This window comes from Aedes albopictus, chromosome 2 (assembly GCF_035046485.1).
Source record: "Aedes albopictus strain Foshan chromosome 2, AalbF5, whole genome shotgun sequence".
NCBI lineage: Eukaryota > Metazoa > Arthropoda > Insecta > Diptera > Culicidae > Aedes > Aedes albopictus.
In genome coordinates, this window is record NC_085137.1 from 58,634,450 (window position 1) to 58,650,479 (window position 16,030).

General features: G+C 41.1%; 1 protein-coding gene across 2 annotated transcripts; it reads right to left on the minus strand.

Moving 5' to 3' along the window:
• Positions 1-1,253: 1,253 nt before the first annotated feature.
• On the minus strand, positions 1,254-2,503 carry LOC109407364 (37 kDa salivary gland allergen Aed a 2). Of its 2 annotated transcripts, none has more exons than XM_029871308.2 (5): positions 2,447-2,503; positions 2,165-2,386; positions 1,885-2,103; positions 1,632-1,826; positions 1,254-1,570 (listed from the first exon to the last, which is right to left on the minus strand). In XM_029871308.2, exons 1-5 carry the CDS (start codon positions 2,486-2,488, stop codon positions 1,280-1,282), a joined length of 969 nt encoding a protein of 322 aa, XP_029727168.1. In that variant the 5' UTR covers positions 2,489-2,503; the 3' UTR covers positions 1,254-1,279. The 2 variants fall into 2 exon arrangements, with proteins under 2 accessions (XP_029727168.1, XP_019535910.2); XM_019680365.3 differs by having other exon boundaries at positions 2,444-2,503.
• Positions 2,504-16,030: the final 13,527 nt, after the last annotated feature.

Sequence of the window (16,030 nt, forward strand, 5' to 3'; positions counted from 1 at the left end):
CAAATAATTCATAATTTTCCCAGTTGCTCGACAAGAAAATTGGAAAAACATCGTCAAATTGCTTGAAAAAGGAATCAAACATGAAAAATGTAAAAACCTTGGTAAATTCTACATTTGCAATCGAATTCTGAACCATTTACCGAACGATTGATACCACTGGAAGGATTTGAATATAGTTTACAATCAGATACGGTTGTCCAGTGTCGTGTTGCATGATTTTCTCCTTTTTCTTAAATTAGAAATGTGAATGAGCAAAAACGAAGAAACTTATTTTTATTTTTTTGGTACAGGTACACCCAAAAAAATACGGCTTTTATTCAGAAATGGGTACATTGAAATAACTCACATTTATACTGCGAACACCTTGAGATATGTTCATTTCACCCGCTAAATTTCTTGTAAATGGATGCAATGCTTTTTCTTGAAGCAATCAAATAGTAGAACGTACGCAAATTGATTTTGTACAACAACCAATTTTTCTTGTCAACACTTAAACTATTGAAATTGTGAAAGGAATTGGAAAGATATTTTAAACACAAACCTCTAAGTACTTAAAATTTCAAAGAAATCGATGCACTAGGTATCAACAATTTTATATCAAAAACATATATTGGGACAAACTTCTACCCTGCCCCTCGAGAATTACGTAATTTGTAAACGGTGCTCATGACAACACTGATAACTCTCAAACAAGCTGATCAAAATTGATCAAATTCTTTAAATTCAAAATCCGATTTTTTTTTTCGGTTCTGTAGTTTGATTTTAACCAAACTGAATCAGCAATTTGCCTCCAAAACACTCGATGTACGGCAGCTCTCCATACTAGATCATGCCTAATGTTCGCTTCTGAAAAATTCTATCCAGGAAATTGATTCAGCTACCCCTGCCTGCTTCGAATGTGCATTAAATACCGTGACACATTGCATTGGTAGTGATGTTATGGCGGACGGAGGAAGAGAAAACGGGTAGCTGCGAGTGCGGGTGATCGAGGATGACATTTAGGATCTTCGCGTGGCAAACGATTGCCCCTACAACAAACTGCTAAGATGGAAAGATGATCCTGCACGTGCTGTATTTGTTTTCTTAAGCGAATGTTGTCACTCGAGCGGTTGCCACTGAGGGGTCATAATTTCTTTAGAACGATTTTTCCCTGAATTTTGAGTGGCACAAAAATAGAAATAATTACAGGACTTTACTTTCACTTGGTTAGTTATGTTTATTATTGATAGATTTGGTAGCCATTTCATGTATCAAAAATCTATATCATAATATCAACATATTATGAAGGACACTGTTTTCCGTCGACTTCCGACACTTGAGCCTGAACCGCTGGTTTGTTGTATGGCTGCTTTTGCATCAAGTGATAACCGTAGTTCTGCGAACGTACCTCACGATAGTCGAAAGCTTCTTTGAAATCGTTCACAACCGAAGATTCAACCAAACACTTGTAATAGTGCCATGATTTTTCTTTCACATCCCTTGGTTCCTTGGCTTTGCAAGTATTCAAGACCTTTTCAAGTGCTCCGGTATCCTTATTGACTTGTTTAAAGTCCCTCTTGATTTCATCACACTGAAAAGAATTTTAAATTAATTTTACGTTCGGACTTCATGGTTGTTCATCACAATATTACATTCAGTATATTATCCTTCGTAATATAGCGAAGGCCCTTCATAATGCAATCTGTGTGCTGTTTGAACTGAGCATCATCCAAAACGACATATTGTCTTATCTTGCAAAGGTCGGACCGCTTAGGAGATCCAACTGGATAGTGTTTGTTCTCGCAAAATTCGAAGTACGATTGCTTCCTCTGGCGAATGTCCTTCCCCTGTAACAGTGCATAATTTATGTAAGGATAATATAACTTATTGAAAATAAAAACTTACCAACTTCTCATAGATTCCCTTGGTCAGCGCTTTATTGTCATGGAACAAATTTATACTGGTGGCTTTGTGTGCCATATGAACGGGACCAAACGCTCTGAAAACAGCTGTGCAGTCATTCTTAGTGGGCGGCAACGCTTGCACTGCCTTCACAAATGCATCAACTTTTCCTTTATCCTCCGAATTTGGATAAGCTTTATGCTGCGCTTCAATTACGCTTGCCTTGAATACTCAATAAAAGTTACTACGTCAATTTCACGAAAATTCAAACCACCAAACTTACATCGAACTTCCCGGACGCCGCATCGTACAAACCGGACATTTCCAGGACGCACTTGGCAAAACAATGGGTTGCGGGATCATCTTTCGGTTCGGTTACCCACTCTTTCCACTTGAGTAACGTCTTTACGCGATCGGGTCCATCTTTCAGGTTATCTTCCATGCAGCGCGTAAAGATGAAATGCATCTCTTCCGGGTCGAAAGGGCCCTTTGCCTTCACCACGGCCTGGAAAGATTGAATGTTTTTTAAACTGGAGAAACTGGTTACTGATAAAACATCTACCACGGAAGATATTGTAACAATGGCGAGTAAGAGCGGGAGATTCATTCTGATTAGATTTGTTAAACTATAACTGAGACTGGACACAGTGCAAGTGTTTTATACTGAAAGTGAGTCTAGCTCAGCAGATTTATTAACAGCTGACACCAGCGTACATCTGTGAATAATCCAGAAAAATAAATATGTACAACAAGCAATAATGACAGAGACAAATCTGAACATTCATATGGTAGCACGTGCCAGTAACACAAATACATCGGGTTTTTTTTTTTATTATCTTTATTAAAGAGACTTTCAGCCCGTGGCTGGTTCATCTCTGATACATCGGGTGCTAATCAATAGCCGATAAGATCAAGATAGTTTGGTCGAAAACAAATTGATCGAAAAACTCGTTGATCCTAAAAATGATTGAAGGCGATCGCCCAAACGGCACTCGACCGAAAAATGTTTCAACACAGAAAGTACTCAAGAAATATGACTTGGGAGCGGACCTGGTGTGATGGTTAGAACACGTGACCATCACGCCGAGGACCTGGGAACGAATCCCACTCCCGACGAACTCGCAAAGTGTGAGTTCTTCCTTCGGAAGGGAAGTAGAGCGTTGGTCCCGAGATGAGCTAGCTTAGGGTTAAAAATCTCGTTGATACAGAAAAAAAATCTTCGTCGATCTTGTGCGACGTTCCTCCAGTTTCCCCGTACGTGTAGAGTAACACAAAAACGTCGAAAACTTCCACGGGGCACCATCTAGAATCGTGCCTTTGGGTGAGAAGTACAATCTGTGAAAGAATCAGCTCAATCGGTTAAAAACTGAGCTAGCGCAAATAAGTTGAAGGTTTGTATGGGATGTTTAATTCAAATATATGGGAAATTGGATGACCTCCAGTCTCTTATTCAGCACGCTGGTTTAGCGAGTTCGATTTGGCTCAGAATTTAAGGCTTTCCAAGGTATTTCAGGAGCATTTCATTTACGGGGATTTCAAGGACGATTATGGAGGTTTCAGGGCGTTTCGAGGCATTTCAGGGGCCCTTCAAGTTTCTGCGATCACCTGAAGCACTTCTGGGACCCCTTAAACGACCCTGAAATGTCACATAGGCCCCCCCTTGGAATCACCCTGAAACTCTCTAAGACACATTTGAGACCCCCTGATACAATCCTAAGACCTCCAAATAATCTCTCCAAATAATAAACGTCGCTGAGACTTCCAGGTCCCCATCCTGAAATACCCTTGGATTCCCTAAATCGCTCCTGAAACCTCTTAAAATGGCCCTTGGACCTGATCCACAGATCCGAAGAGCGTCCCTTAGACCTCCAGGAACCCCATCAGACCCCCTGAAATGCAACTGAGTTGTGTACCCCTGAAACGCTCTTGAGATCCCCTGAAGCGCTCCAGAGGTCCCTCCTGAAAGAGCATCGAAACACCCCGAAACCTTTTGAGAGCCCCTGAAATGCCAGGTGTCCCCTAAAACGATTATGAGACTCCTCTGAAATGCCCCTAGCACAACCTAGCACCCTAGAGCATGGGGCCCCTTGAAGCGCCCCTGAGACCTCCTGAAATCCCAAAAACGCTTCTGAGACCTTCTTGTATCCTCTGAAAACCCCTTGAACCCTCTAATACGCCCTTTAGACCACCTAAGACGCCTCTGAGAACCATTGGAATGGTCCTGACACCCCCTGAAGCGCCCAGATACCTCTTGGAATCTCTCTAAAAACCCATGAGAATCCTTGAAACATTTCTGGAACCCCAGAAGTCCTTGAAAACTACTGGTAACCTCTGAAACGTCCCTAAAATGAAATGAGATCCTCTAAAACTTTCCTGAAACCACCTGAGATGGCTAGAAGTGCCCTTGAGTCCCCCTGGATTCCCCGTTATTTCTATCTCAAACCATGAGGGAATAATATGCTCAACAGACATCCGGACAGAAGGTCTAGGTAGTGCGGGTTAAGGACCGTTTACTACAAAAAAGTGAAAACCTGCACAACTCTTTCCCTTACCCAGTAAACAACATAATTGTCAAACTCAAGGTCGTCAAACCCTTCATCTCTCTGGAACCACCAAGAACACATTGCTTCAGGAAGGGGCTAGTTCACATCGCACTCTGAAGGTTAGCTGTGTAGGCTGCAGCAACGAACATCGCTAACTCACTTTGGGGAGTCCACCAAGGTAGCATGCTGGCGCTTATTTAGTTTTCCGAGAGGTCCTTACCACTCACTTTGTCCTCAGAAGGCAGACAGGGTCGACACCACGCTTGCTTCCAAGTGTAGATCTGATTCCGCGTGCACAGCGATATAGGGGCTGTACAGAAACCACGTGGTCATGAGGGGGGGGGGGTTGAGAAGTCCCAAAAAAATGACCACGTGGTTTATGGACAGCCCCATAACCTACCCACAAGCAAGGTCATTTTTTCATACACTTTTTAAACACTGATTTCAACAGTCTTGTATGAAATGTTTAGGAGCACAAAAACGTATTTAAATCTAAAAACTACAAAAAGGTCACAACGTGACCCACAAGTTCGCTATTCCCATAACAAGGGTTCATGTACCGTACCTAACAGTAATCGAAGCCACTCGCAACAGCAGAACCAAGATTCGCTTTCGTGATCCAAATTGAAACGATCAAGGCTATCAAAAGTTCATTACTACCGGTTGGCTGGTTGGTGGGTCGGGGATCGATCGTTCAATCGGTAGGTACATGAACGATGCGGGTGGAGATTTTTATCGCAGATATTGTTTGTTTTTCGCTTGCAGGTACAAACTAACGATCTTATCTCGGTGAGCAGTGGTGAGTCGGATGCAGCGCAAATAAGCCTTCTTTAGGGGGGTGATCTTGTAAAGTGGGGGTGCTGCTGTTGTTGCTGCAGTGCTACTACGGTAGCCCTCGGCACCGTTCCAAATTTTGCTCACCCGTTCACGATCGCTCATTTGAATATGTTTGGTGTTTCATGGGTCGAAGAATCGTGTGTTTCTGATTTGTTGTGGTAAACTTACGGCTTCTGGTTCGATGACTAATTTTTGCACCATTCTTCATCGCGAGAGAAGAAATTATCATAAATTACAATTCCATACTGTTCTGTGTGCTTGCAACTAGGATCGATGCATACTGAAAAGGCCCCCATGCTGGGCGATTGGCGTCAGAATGTGCTGGTTCTATGTTGTAAAACCGGTGCAGAATGGTGTTCGACAAAAGACCTTCCTTTTACATCGAACCGATCGTTGAACTGCACCGAATGCCTAAATCTCGAAACAATCGATTTTGACAAGCAAACCGTGATCAATAGGTTGTAAGTCATGGGCCTATTTTTTAATGCAAATCACAAAAAAAACGATTGGTTTACACCTGTACTATTACTTCCATTATAAATGCAGATGTTGGAAATGCGAAATTGAAATTCAATGCTAACTGATTTATTTCTTCGTGTCATACTTGTATTTTTGAACAAATATTTTTCTTAACAACTTCGTACTGGAATCTCCATTCAATGTCATCATTGGTAAACTTCACACTCAGTAAACTATTTCCTTCCCGTTTGGAGAGGGCTCGACCAACAAGCATGTTGTTGCCACAGACAACCTTCTAACATCGCATAGGTTCGTTCATATGGTTGATAGCACCCTGCAGCAGTCCAGCATACCTCGTTCCAAACAAACACCTTCCCAATGGAAAGAGTGTTGGGAAATCAAGCTCATACAGCACGTACCTTCCTACTGCCCACGACGAAGGTTTCGTTTAGGGCAGCAATTTAGCGCATACTTATCTCATTACGACCATTAAAAATAATAAAAGAAAATCACCTGTTCTGGGCAACCATTCACACCATGCTCCGACAGCCTCAGACAACCTGAGCAGCCAGCCGCAGCCATCGACGTGCTGGTCCTTTCCACTCTTTGTAGACCTCCAATCACGCGATCAATCTCAGCATTGTTCTAAGAGACCTGACTGACTGTGGCTGTGTCCCGAGCCCGAGAGTGGAGAGGCAAATTTTCACATTGGCACTGTGTGATTATGTCTTATTTCTATTTTCTTTGGTAATATTTTGATTGGCTTGGAAGGCGCAATAATCGCGCTCAGTCAATGGGCTGACTGACCACGACCCACGAGTCTTTGGGTTGCTCCGGGGGCCAATCATGGGATTTGGTTACCCACCGACCATGCTCAGCTCGGCTCATATCTTGGTCAGCGTATCTAGCAGGTTCGAACGGTTGTTCAGGTTGTGTAGGTCCATCATCGCGTACAGCCGTGAATTGTTTTCCTCGTAGATTCTCCCAGTGCAAATTGGTCTGTAAGTAACTGGAATTACAGAAAAGCCATAAGTGGATGATCGCGCGCTCACCACCCAGCTAAGACGAAGGAAATGAAACATTAACTGCTAGCATCTCGTCGACAGCGTGGTCAGCTAGAATTGTGGCCAACGATTGATTCTAACTGATCTCCATAAAGACCTGTGCTTGGGAGTGTGCTAGTTCCTCCTTCGCCCAAGCTCCCGAATGGGCGATGGAACGGATGCAACTATCTGGGTCAAATGCCGTAGAAGGCGTGATTACATAAATACCGTGCTCTAGCCGATCATTATAACCCTACACCACCCGCAATAGTCAGCCAGTGATCACTACTCTGCTGGTGTGGAAACAGTGCTCGATTGATACACAAATAAACAGTTTTGTCTGATCACCGGATCAGATCGACCGTTTTTTACTCTCGTGGATTTTAGGAAAAGGAGGCCTGATTCTTTTTGGGCCACGAAGATCACGAGATTGCATAATCATCATCAGTGTCGGCAGCATCATTGGTGTCCGTCAAGCAACAGAGAGTTACAGTTTCAGCTACAAGACCCTTTCCTCGTTCATTGAAGTTTCGGAACAATCGTAAGCGACACCAAGCGGGCTCCCCGAAATCAATCAAAAGCGTCGGCGTACAAAGCACCGGTTATGACATTACCAGTCAAAACCAATCCGTGTCGTCGAATGAAACTGCTTTGCATCCGTCGGGCAGTGGTTCCAAATCACACCGCCGCGGGCACACCAGAGCTCAATGATGCCATTTGAATTTCGTCAGGGTTCATATTCTTCTCCCATTTCTTCTTTTTGGCTTAATAATTGTACAGAGACAAATTTTGCTTCCCAGACTAGTGTTCAATGGGCCTTTCTGCAGAGCTCCCTCTGCCAATGCAATCGTCTCACACTAATGTGGTCCTCCACTGCGGAGTCCCTGGCCCGCACCATTACCCAATCCATACGTGTCTACTAGCCCGCAGTATATCGTTTGCGCGGGATGAACCCTTGCTTGTCAAACCAAATTATGCACGGTTGTCCAATCCATAGACCGATACAGTGGTCTGCCGATCTTTCTCCCTTTCAATCAACCCCGTGTGTTCGAAGGATGTTGCTACGATAACGAAATGCTCAAACACCACCCGCCGTCGTCGTCGGTACCGTCCGCCTAACCAGATCATAATTATGCCTCTAAACAATCAATTTTATTCAATTACCTTGACGGCGTGTTCGCTTCTGCCAGACGCCATAGTTGACGCCGAATGACGAAGGGGGAGGGCATTGATTGGGGATTCACGCAGTTCAAAAGTTGAATAGATCATATAGTCAACTGTGAGTGCCGCTGAATCGGCCCTAGTTCGTTCGTCCGTCCGTCCGTCCGGTATGGTGGTGCGTCTGCGTCAGTGTCGCGATCACCGCACCCGACCCGACGGTGAACCCTGTAATTAAGGTAAGCCGAAACGTGGGGGTGTGTTGTGTGTTGTCCTGTCTGTTGTTTGGGCTTTGGCCCAGTGTAGCAATCATCCGAAAGCAGTGATGAAGAAGCCAGAACGATCGCGAGCGCGGCCCGTGTCCACATGGAGATTGTTTTGGTTTAGATTGCAATTTTTTTCGGACGCGAGGTGTACCAACGATATAAACACTGATTGTTACGGAGACGAAGGTGGCCGGCGCGCGATGATGAAACTGAAACTGACAGGGGATAATCTTGTGGATCTGTGGCTGATTGTCTGATTTTGACATCGTCGGGTATGCCAATTTGAAAGAAGATATGGGTTTGAATGATATGTAGGTCAAATATGGCCCAGTGTCGTTTTAGGATAGGTCACGGAAACAAATCCAAGACCATGAATATGACTCATAGTTTCCCGATATTTTTATGATTTTATGTTATAAATATACACCAGAGCGATTCCAAGCAACAGCATCAAAATTAAGGAAAATTTTTAATTCATGATTTTCTATTGAACTGAAACTTTGCACAGTTTTTCAGTTCCATCTAAATCGCCATTTTTCGATATCAAATTTTTATTTAGAGCCACGACTAACTTTTCAAAAGGGTGTATGTGAAAATGGTTCAAAAATATTCAAAAATATGCACAGCAAAAACGGATTGTTCGATTGTTATGAATTTTTCAGCAAAGTTAGATAGCTAAATGGTGATTTCTAAGAAAATATACACTGTGAAAAAAAATCTATTTTATCATTGAAAAACATCATTTTTGTCACAAAAACTCAAATATCTCAAAACCCTATCTTTTTACCAACTTGAATTTTTTAGGGAAAACGGTCCATTGTATTAGCAATCTACCATAAAAATTTGGTGATGGTAAACTAATAAACAAAAAAGTTATAACATTTCCAAAATTTCACAATTTTTACATTTAGTAAAAAAAAATTTTCTGTGTAAATTATTTCGGCCGGGAATCGCGATTTGATGCTGATTTTATTGTTCAGCAAAGTTAGATAACTAAATGGCGATTCCTAAGAAAATATACACTGTGAAAAAAATCTTTTTTAACATTAAAAAATATCATTTTTGTCACAAAAACTCAAATATCTCAAAACTCTATCTTTTTACCAACGTAATTTTTTAGAGAAAACGGTCCATTGTATTAGTAATCTACCATGAAAATAAACAAAAAAGTTATGACAATTCAAACATTTCACAATTCTCACATTTAGTAATAATTTTTTTTAGTGTAAATTATTTCGGCCGGAAATTGAAGATTGATGCTGATTTTATTGTTAATGGCCTTGCGTGAGTAAAACAAGTTGTTTTTATTATATATTATACTAGCTGTACCCGGCAAACTTTGTCTTGCCTACTGCGTTTTTTGACGTTTCAAGTTTCTAGCCAAGCCCAAGTCCCCGGTGGAAGAGGTATAGAAAATCGATTTTCGAAAACTCTCAATTTGTCCATGTTTTAGGCCTCATAAACCTTCCTTGGGTGAAAACTAACAAAACAAAACAAAGACGACCAAAATCGGACCTTCCGTTCGCAAGTTATGCGCGGTCCCACGTATGCCACTGCATTTTTATATATATAGATATGCATATAATATAATATACTATGTACCGTAATGTTCCGATTTTATCACGCCCTCCGCGCATTAGTCGTTTATTCATTAATTTGCTGTTACATTTGAGGACAAGTGTTTTCCCTCTTCTTCAAGATGAATGTTGAAAGCGTGTTTTGCAACGTTAAAAATATTGAAATGGGTATAGATGTTGAAGAATATTACAGGGCATTTTTGAAAAGGGGCGTAATTAAATTGTTTAAACAGATGTCGCTGATGGCAATTTCTCAGTTGTTGTCGTTTTCGAACTTCCTGCGCCCTGCTTTACCGATGATATACAGATGGCTCGTTTGTCAAATTCTAGACGGCAGGACGTGCAAATGCGTAATTTTGTACACAATGTGGACATTTGGGCATAACCAGTCTCTTTCAGTTTATCTATGGTGCTTTCGGTGAGATTTCGTAACTCTTTTGAACATTTTTTTTCATCAAACGGTCTACAAGAGAGCGTTGAGTTGAAGACCTTTGAGAAAGCGACTGTTCATCTTGTTCGTTAGATTATAATAAACAAAATCACTTATTAATTTTAACTTACTTGTTTGGTGTTGGTGGCTGAAGAAAAAAAATACTATACAATTTTTAATATTCATAGCGGTAGTATTTTTTTGTTTTTTTCGTGAGCATTGTCAGGTATGTATACAGACAAACAAACGTAACACTGGCGAAATTTTCATTGACCACGCCTTCAACGATCATTTTGAATCTTGGTTGTGGCTTTCATAACAAGAAGAGCGCCCATCGTTTTTCTTTGCGTTTGACGTTTCACACTAGCGCCTTCTGATGACGATATTGCACAACGCAGTGTTTCGTGAAACATTTCCACCAGGTGGTGATAGTGTGAACTGGGCGATGAATTTTCACTAAAATTGTTCTAGGCGTTTCGTCTGTTTGTCTGTGGTATGTACCTCTTATGCATTTGCTGTTGTTGAAGTTACTCGCATTCTTCCGATCATAAAGTCTGTTCTCTACACACTTAATTTTGATTACCGAGTTCGGTAATTTTTTGACGAGATTAAAACTGCTGAGCACCGAACTCGTTCAGCAAAAATGCATTGTTTACCTTTTCCATACGATTTTGACAGTTGTTTTACTGAGCCTCAGTAAAATCGATTACCGAAACTACCGAGATCGTACTGCTGTTATAATCTCGTCAAAAAAGTACCGAACAGGCAATTCAGAAATAAGTGTGTAAGAGGGATTTTTTTTGCGGATAAACTAGACGTATACGCGTATAAAAAAACTTTTATTATACAGCTTTTGTCTTAAAAATAAATTCAATTCCATTTTTCTTATAATCAACAGCTTTTCAACACTATCAAGGGATTTTTTCACCAGTCACGTACAATAAAAAGTATGACAATCTCAATATTTTTGATCACAACACTGGATCGCGTCTAAGTTTCAAATAGATACTATAGTAATTACGAATAATCAAACTAAAGTATCATGAAAACAACTTGTTTAATTCAGGCGGTAGCCTTTACAATAAAATCAGCATCAAAATAAAATTCTCGAAATAATTTACACAGAAAAATTTTTTTTTTTTTGTTACTAAATGTAAAAATTGTGAAATGTTTGAAATGTCATAACTTTTTTGTTTATCAGTTTACCATCACCAAAATTTTATGGTAGATAGCTGATATAATGGGCCATTTCCCCTAAAAAATTGAAGTTGGTAAAAAGATAGGGTTTTGAGATATTTGAGTTTTTGTGACAAATATCATATTTTTTCAAAGTAGAAAAAGAAATTTTTTACAGTGTATATTTTCTAAGGAATCATCATTTAGTTATCTAACTTTGCTGGAAAATTTATAACAATCGAACAATCCGTTTTTGCTGTACAGCTTTTAGAATATTTTAGAACTATTTTCGCATACACCCTTTTGAAAAGTTAGTCGTGAGTGAATATGAAGGTTTAATATCAAAAAATGGCGATTTACATGAAATTGAAAAACTGTGCAAAGTTTCAGATATTTTTGAAATGGTCGCTCAGGATCGACTGACATGACTCCGTGGAATTCCTCACCATGATTAAATTTTATGATTTTATGATTGATTTCACCATAACGCTATGCACCCGTTATTGTTTTGGCTTTCGACGACCAAAAATGGAAAATATAATCATGAGGCTATGATTAAATAAGCTGGGATCATGAGTAGCATTCATGAAGCCAAGAATAATTTTCATAAACCTGGATGCAGATCCTGATGCTTTACCATCAGATTCATAAAATTATGGTTTGGTGAGGTAGAACCATGTATAGAATTCATGGTATTAAAAATAACTTTTATGGTTCCGTCGTCGTCGGACCTCAATGCTTCTCAGTTAAATTCATGAAATCATGGTTGAGGGAGATGAAGCCATGCATAGAATTCATGAAATTAAGAATTACTTTTATGATTCCGTCGTCGTCGGTCCCAAATGCTTTTAATTAGATTAATAAAACGATGCAAGCTAAAATCATAAGAAAATAAAATACGTGATATCAGAGCCCATTTCTATGATTTTGGGACCTATCCATCATCCTTTTTTTTTCTATGAGCAAGCAGCAATTTTTAGTTGGCCTCTTGTTAGTGAAGATATGTCATGTTCAAATATAAAAGAGAACAACAATGATCGAACTCACCAGATAATCATATTTAGCTGATTTACTATTTTTGTCTTTGGCTGCTACATCCAACAGGCTAAGGATGCCCTCCAAACCATATCGATTGTTTACTAGTTCACACCACTTGCTGAGTCTCCGAAGTCGTCGAACGCAGGATAAACCGGACAAATTGAGAGAAATACCGAAAATTAGCGCGCGCGATTTCCACTTTGCTTCACCCTCCGTGCATAAACTCAGAACTACGACGGATGGCACAACGAAAACGTGAACTGGGCACTGTTTACTTTTTGCGCGTTTACTTTTTAGTCAATCAACTCCCAACAAACTGCCGAATCTTACGGGCACACTGTTTTGATGTTCCATTTCCTGATATATGCACATTTATTACTCAAACCAAATAAAAAACTTTGCAAAAATAGCAGGTTCAACTTTTTCCACATGTCTGTGCTGGACGACCGCGCGATTTATATAATTGCATGTGGCAGATAAGTGTAACGCTAGAAAGCGACCATGAATATAATTTATGAAAATGCTTGTTTCTATTCATAATTCTGGTCAACTCATTCATGAGATTATGAATCATAACCATGATATTATGAATTGGCAGAGATCATAAGAACATGATTTTTTATTCATGATTAGGGGAGTGGATTTGGAAATCCGAAGGCCATTTTTTCGGTACATTTACAAAATTTACCTACCAGAAAGCAAAAAACAACAATTAAGGTTATTTTATCCACTGCTAAAATGTCATTTCGACATATCTGGGCTCAATCACATAAAGCTCATTTCAGAAGTTGTCTAGCATGATTTCGTGAAAATCATGCCCCGGCTGTTGAGCCCGGCTCGTCGTATAACACCTTCTAGGACAATGTTGAACAGCGTGCTTGAGAGTCCATCACCTTGTCGTAGTCACTAGCGAGATTCGAACTAACTAGAAAGATCGCCCGCAACCCTTGCACAGTTTCTTACACCGTTCACCATCGCTTGAAACAGAACTAGCTGATTAACAGTTTCTTAAGTTAAAGATTACTTTTGGTCGATGATCGATTCTGTCGTACGTCACCTTGAAGTCCATGAAAATGTATTGCGGCGGGACCTGATATTCGCGCTCTTGAAGATATGGTCTGTTGTCGAGCTGCCGTCAACGAAGCCGGCTTGATATTGTCCCAAAAAGTCTTCGCGTGAAAGACGACGGAAAATGATCTCGGATATCATTTTAGGAACTCAGAATTCTCACACCCAAACTTGTCACCTTTCTTGTAGATGAAACCTGACTCCTTCCATCCATTCCTCCGGTAGCTGTTTGGTCTTCTAGATCCGGAGTATTAGCCGGTGCAGGTAGGCTCCCAGATATACTGGCGTAGTTATTTCTCCCGCTGTCTTGGTCCTCCATGTCTGCGCTCCCCGCACTATTCAGGTATTCGTTGGACTATTGCTTCCACCTTTCGATCACCTCACTTCTGTCCGTCAATATGCTCCCGCCCTTAAATCTATACATTTCTGCACGCGGCACAAAGCCTTTGCGGGATGCATTGAGCTTCTGGTGAAACTTCTATGTTTCTTGTGAACGGCACAGTAGTTCTTGCACTAGGTGTTAAGAGTAGGCATGCTCGATGGAGATAAGGTCCAGTGTGAAAATAAATATTGGTCCATGTTTCCAATGTTCTTCTACGTCTAAGTTGCATATCCCATGAATAGTTAACCCTCATTTGCCCTTAACACACGAGCTTCCGATAACATAAGTTCTTTAGTACTTCAAATGTGAGCTATGCGATACCCACGAAGTGGTAAACCTTTGAATAACTCAAGTTTATATTGCTAGACTATTTGAAATATCCGTTCAGATTTATTGTTTCAGGGCATAAAATCAAACTGAAATTGTAAGTTGAATGTTTTAAAATTCCTTTCGTGCTTACTCATGGAAATATACCCTTCTAGCTTGAAGCAATTGCTACCCAAGATATAGCGTTGTTTCACTAGTTCCTCAACAACTTCTTCAAGTCATCTAGACGCTGTACGCAATGTAAGTGCAGCCGTCAATTGAAATCGCTCACGTAGTGTCCTAGTGGACAATAGAGCTGTAAATTAGGTTAAGTGATTAAAAATTTAAAAAAAAAACTTCTTCAAGAATATTATTATGAGCCGAGCAGGTGATAAATCAACCAGAGGCGTAGAAAGGCTGGAATTTGCCTCTTCCACAGCCGTCAAGCCAGGCTGTAGATACATACATCTACAGCGTCCCGGGGTGAAGTACGCATCCAGAAAACGAAGTCAGTACTCGAAATCAAAGCAAAGTTTACCAGGAAGAAGAACGAGGCCCTGGAGGCTTCCATAGTGGATGCTTCGGTGAGCGTGTGGAGCCGGATCAACAAAGGGAAGTTAGATAAACAGGTACGTGATTGGATGGATTAAACTTAACGTTCCGATTGGGGACGGCAATCGAGTTGTCTCTGACGACGATGAAAAGCTAGAAAGCGTGGTTGATGCTTTGATGGAGAAATTGGATCCCGAGAAGGATCAAATGAAGTTCAACTTTGCACTTCCAGCGGCAGTGAAGCCAATGGACATCGAGAGATAAAAAGAAACCGATCACCCAGGAAAGGAAAAACCATTAACACCAGAAGACGTTGAGTATCTACGACGAATGCTGGAGCAGTACAAAACACTGTACCTAGCAGAGAAGGAGAATAACCGGAAGCAGCCCTCGGCGCCGGAAATTTGTGACAGTAAAGGAACATACCCGAAAATGACCCGAAGCTGATTAGAGAAAGGCAGGTTAACCCTGAGAAGCTAAACAAGCTGATGTCGCATTGTATGGCACTCAAGACATTGTCAACCGACGAGCGTAGGAAGAAGGTTCAAAGTCTCGGATTATGCCGAACCTGCTTGTATAACCATGACAAGCGATCGTGTCGAATCATAAATAGATGCAGAGTGGACGGTTCTCTAACTTGTAACCATCCTTTCACTGCAAAAGATACAACGAATTCGATCATACCGGCATCACTTGACCACCGCTTCCATAACCAAGACCTCCCGTCTTTGTTGTTCCACATAACTCACGTCGTTTTGTACAGTGGAGCAAACAAAGTAGCTACATACGCCTTTCTGGATGAAGGGTCCAACGTTTCGATCATCGAACGACAGTTAGTAGCAACGCTGAATGTCACTGGCTACCGACATCCGTTGTGCCTTAAATGGACTAGCAACATAACGAGGTTTCGCATTGGATTACGATAGAGATTTCTGACACTAATCAACGAGCACCGAGGTACATTATGACCGATGTTGGCACCGTGGACTCTCTTGATTTGCCCAGGCTAAGATTGCCGATCCAGAAGCTAGTCGAGAGGTTCGGGAATCTACGAGGTCTCCACATTCAGGAGTGTCACAGTATCACACCTCAGTTGTTAATTGGAGTTAACAACTTTAAACTGGCAGTCCCACTCAAGGTAGGAGAAGGCAACGTGGGCGCCAAATGGCCGTATAAACGAAGTTTGGATGGTGCGTATACGGAGGCCACCGAAATGAAGGACAATTGTCCGTTAACTACAACTACCACGTCTGCGAGTGTTCAAATGGTGATCTGCTCGACAAGACATTGAAAGCGTATTTCTCGCTTGATAGA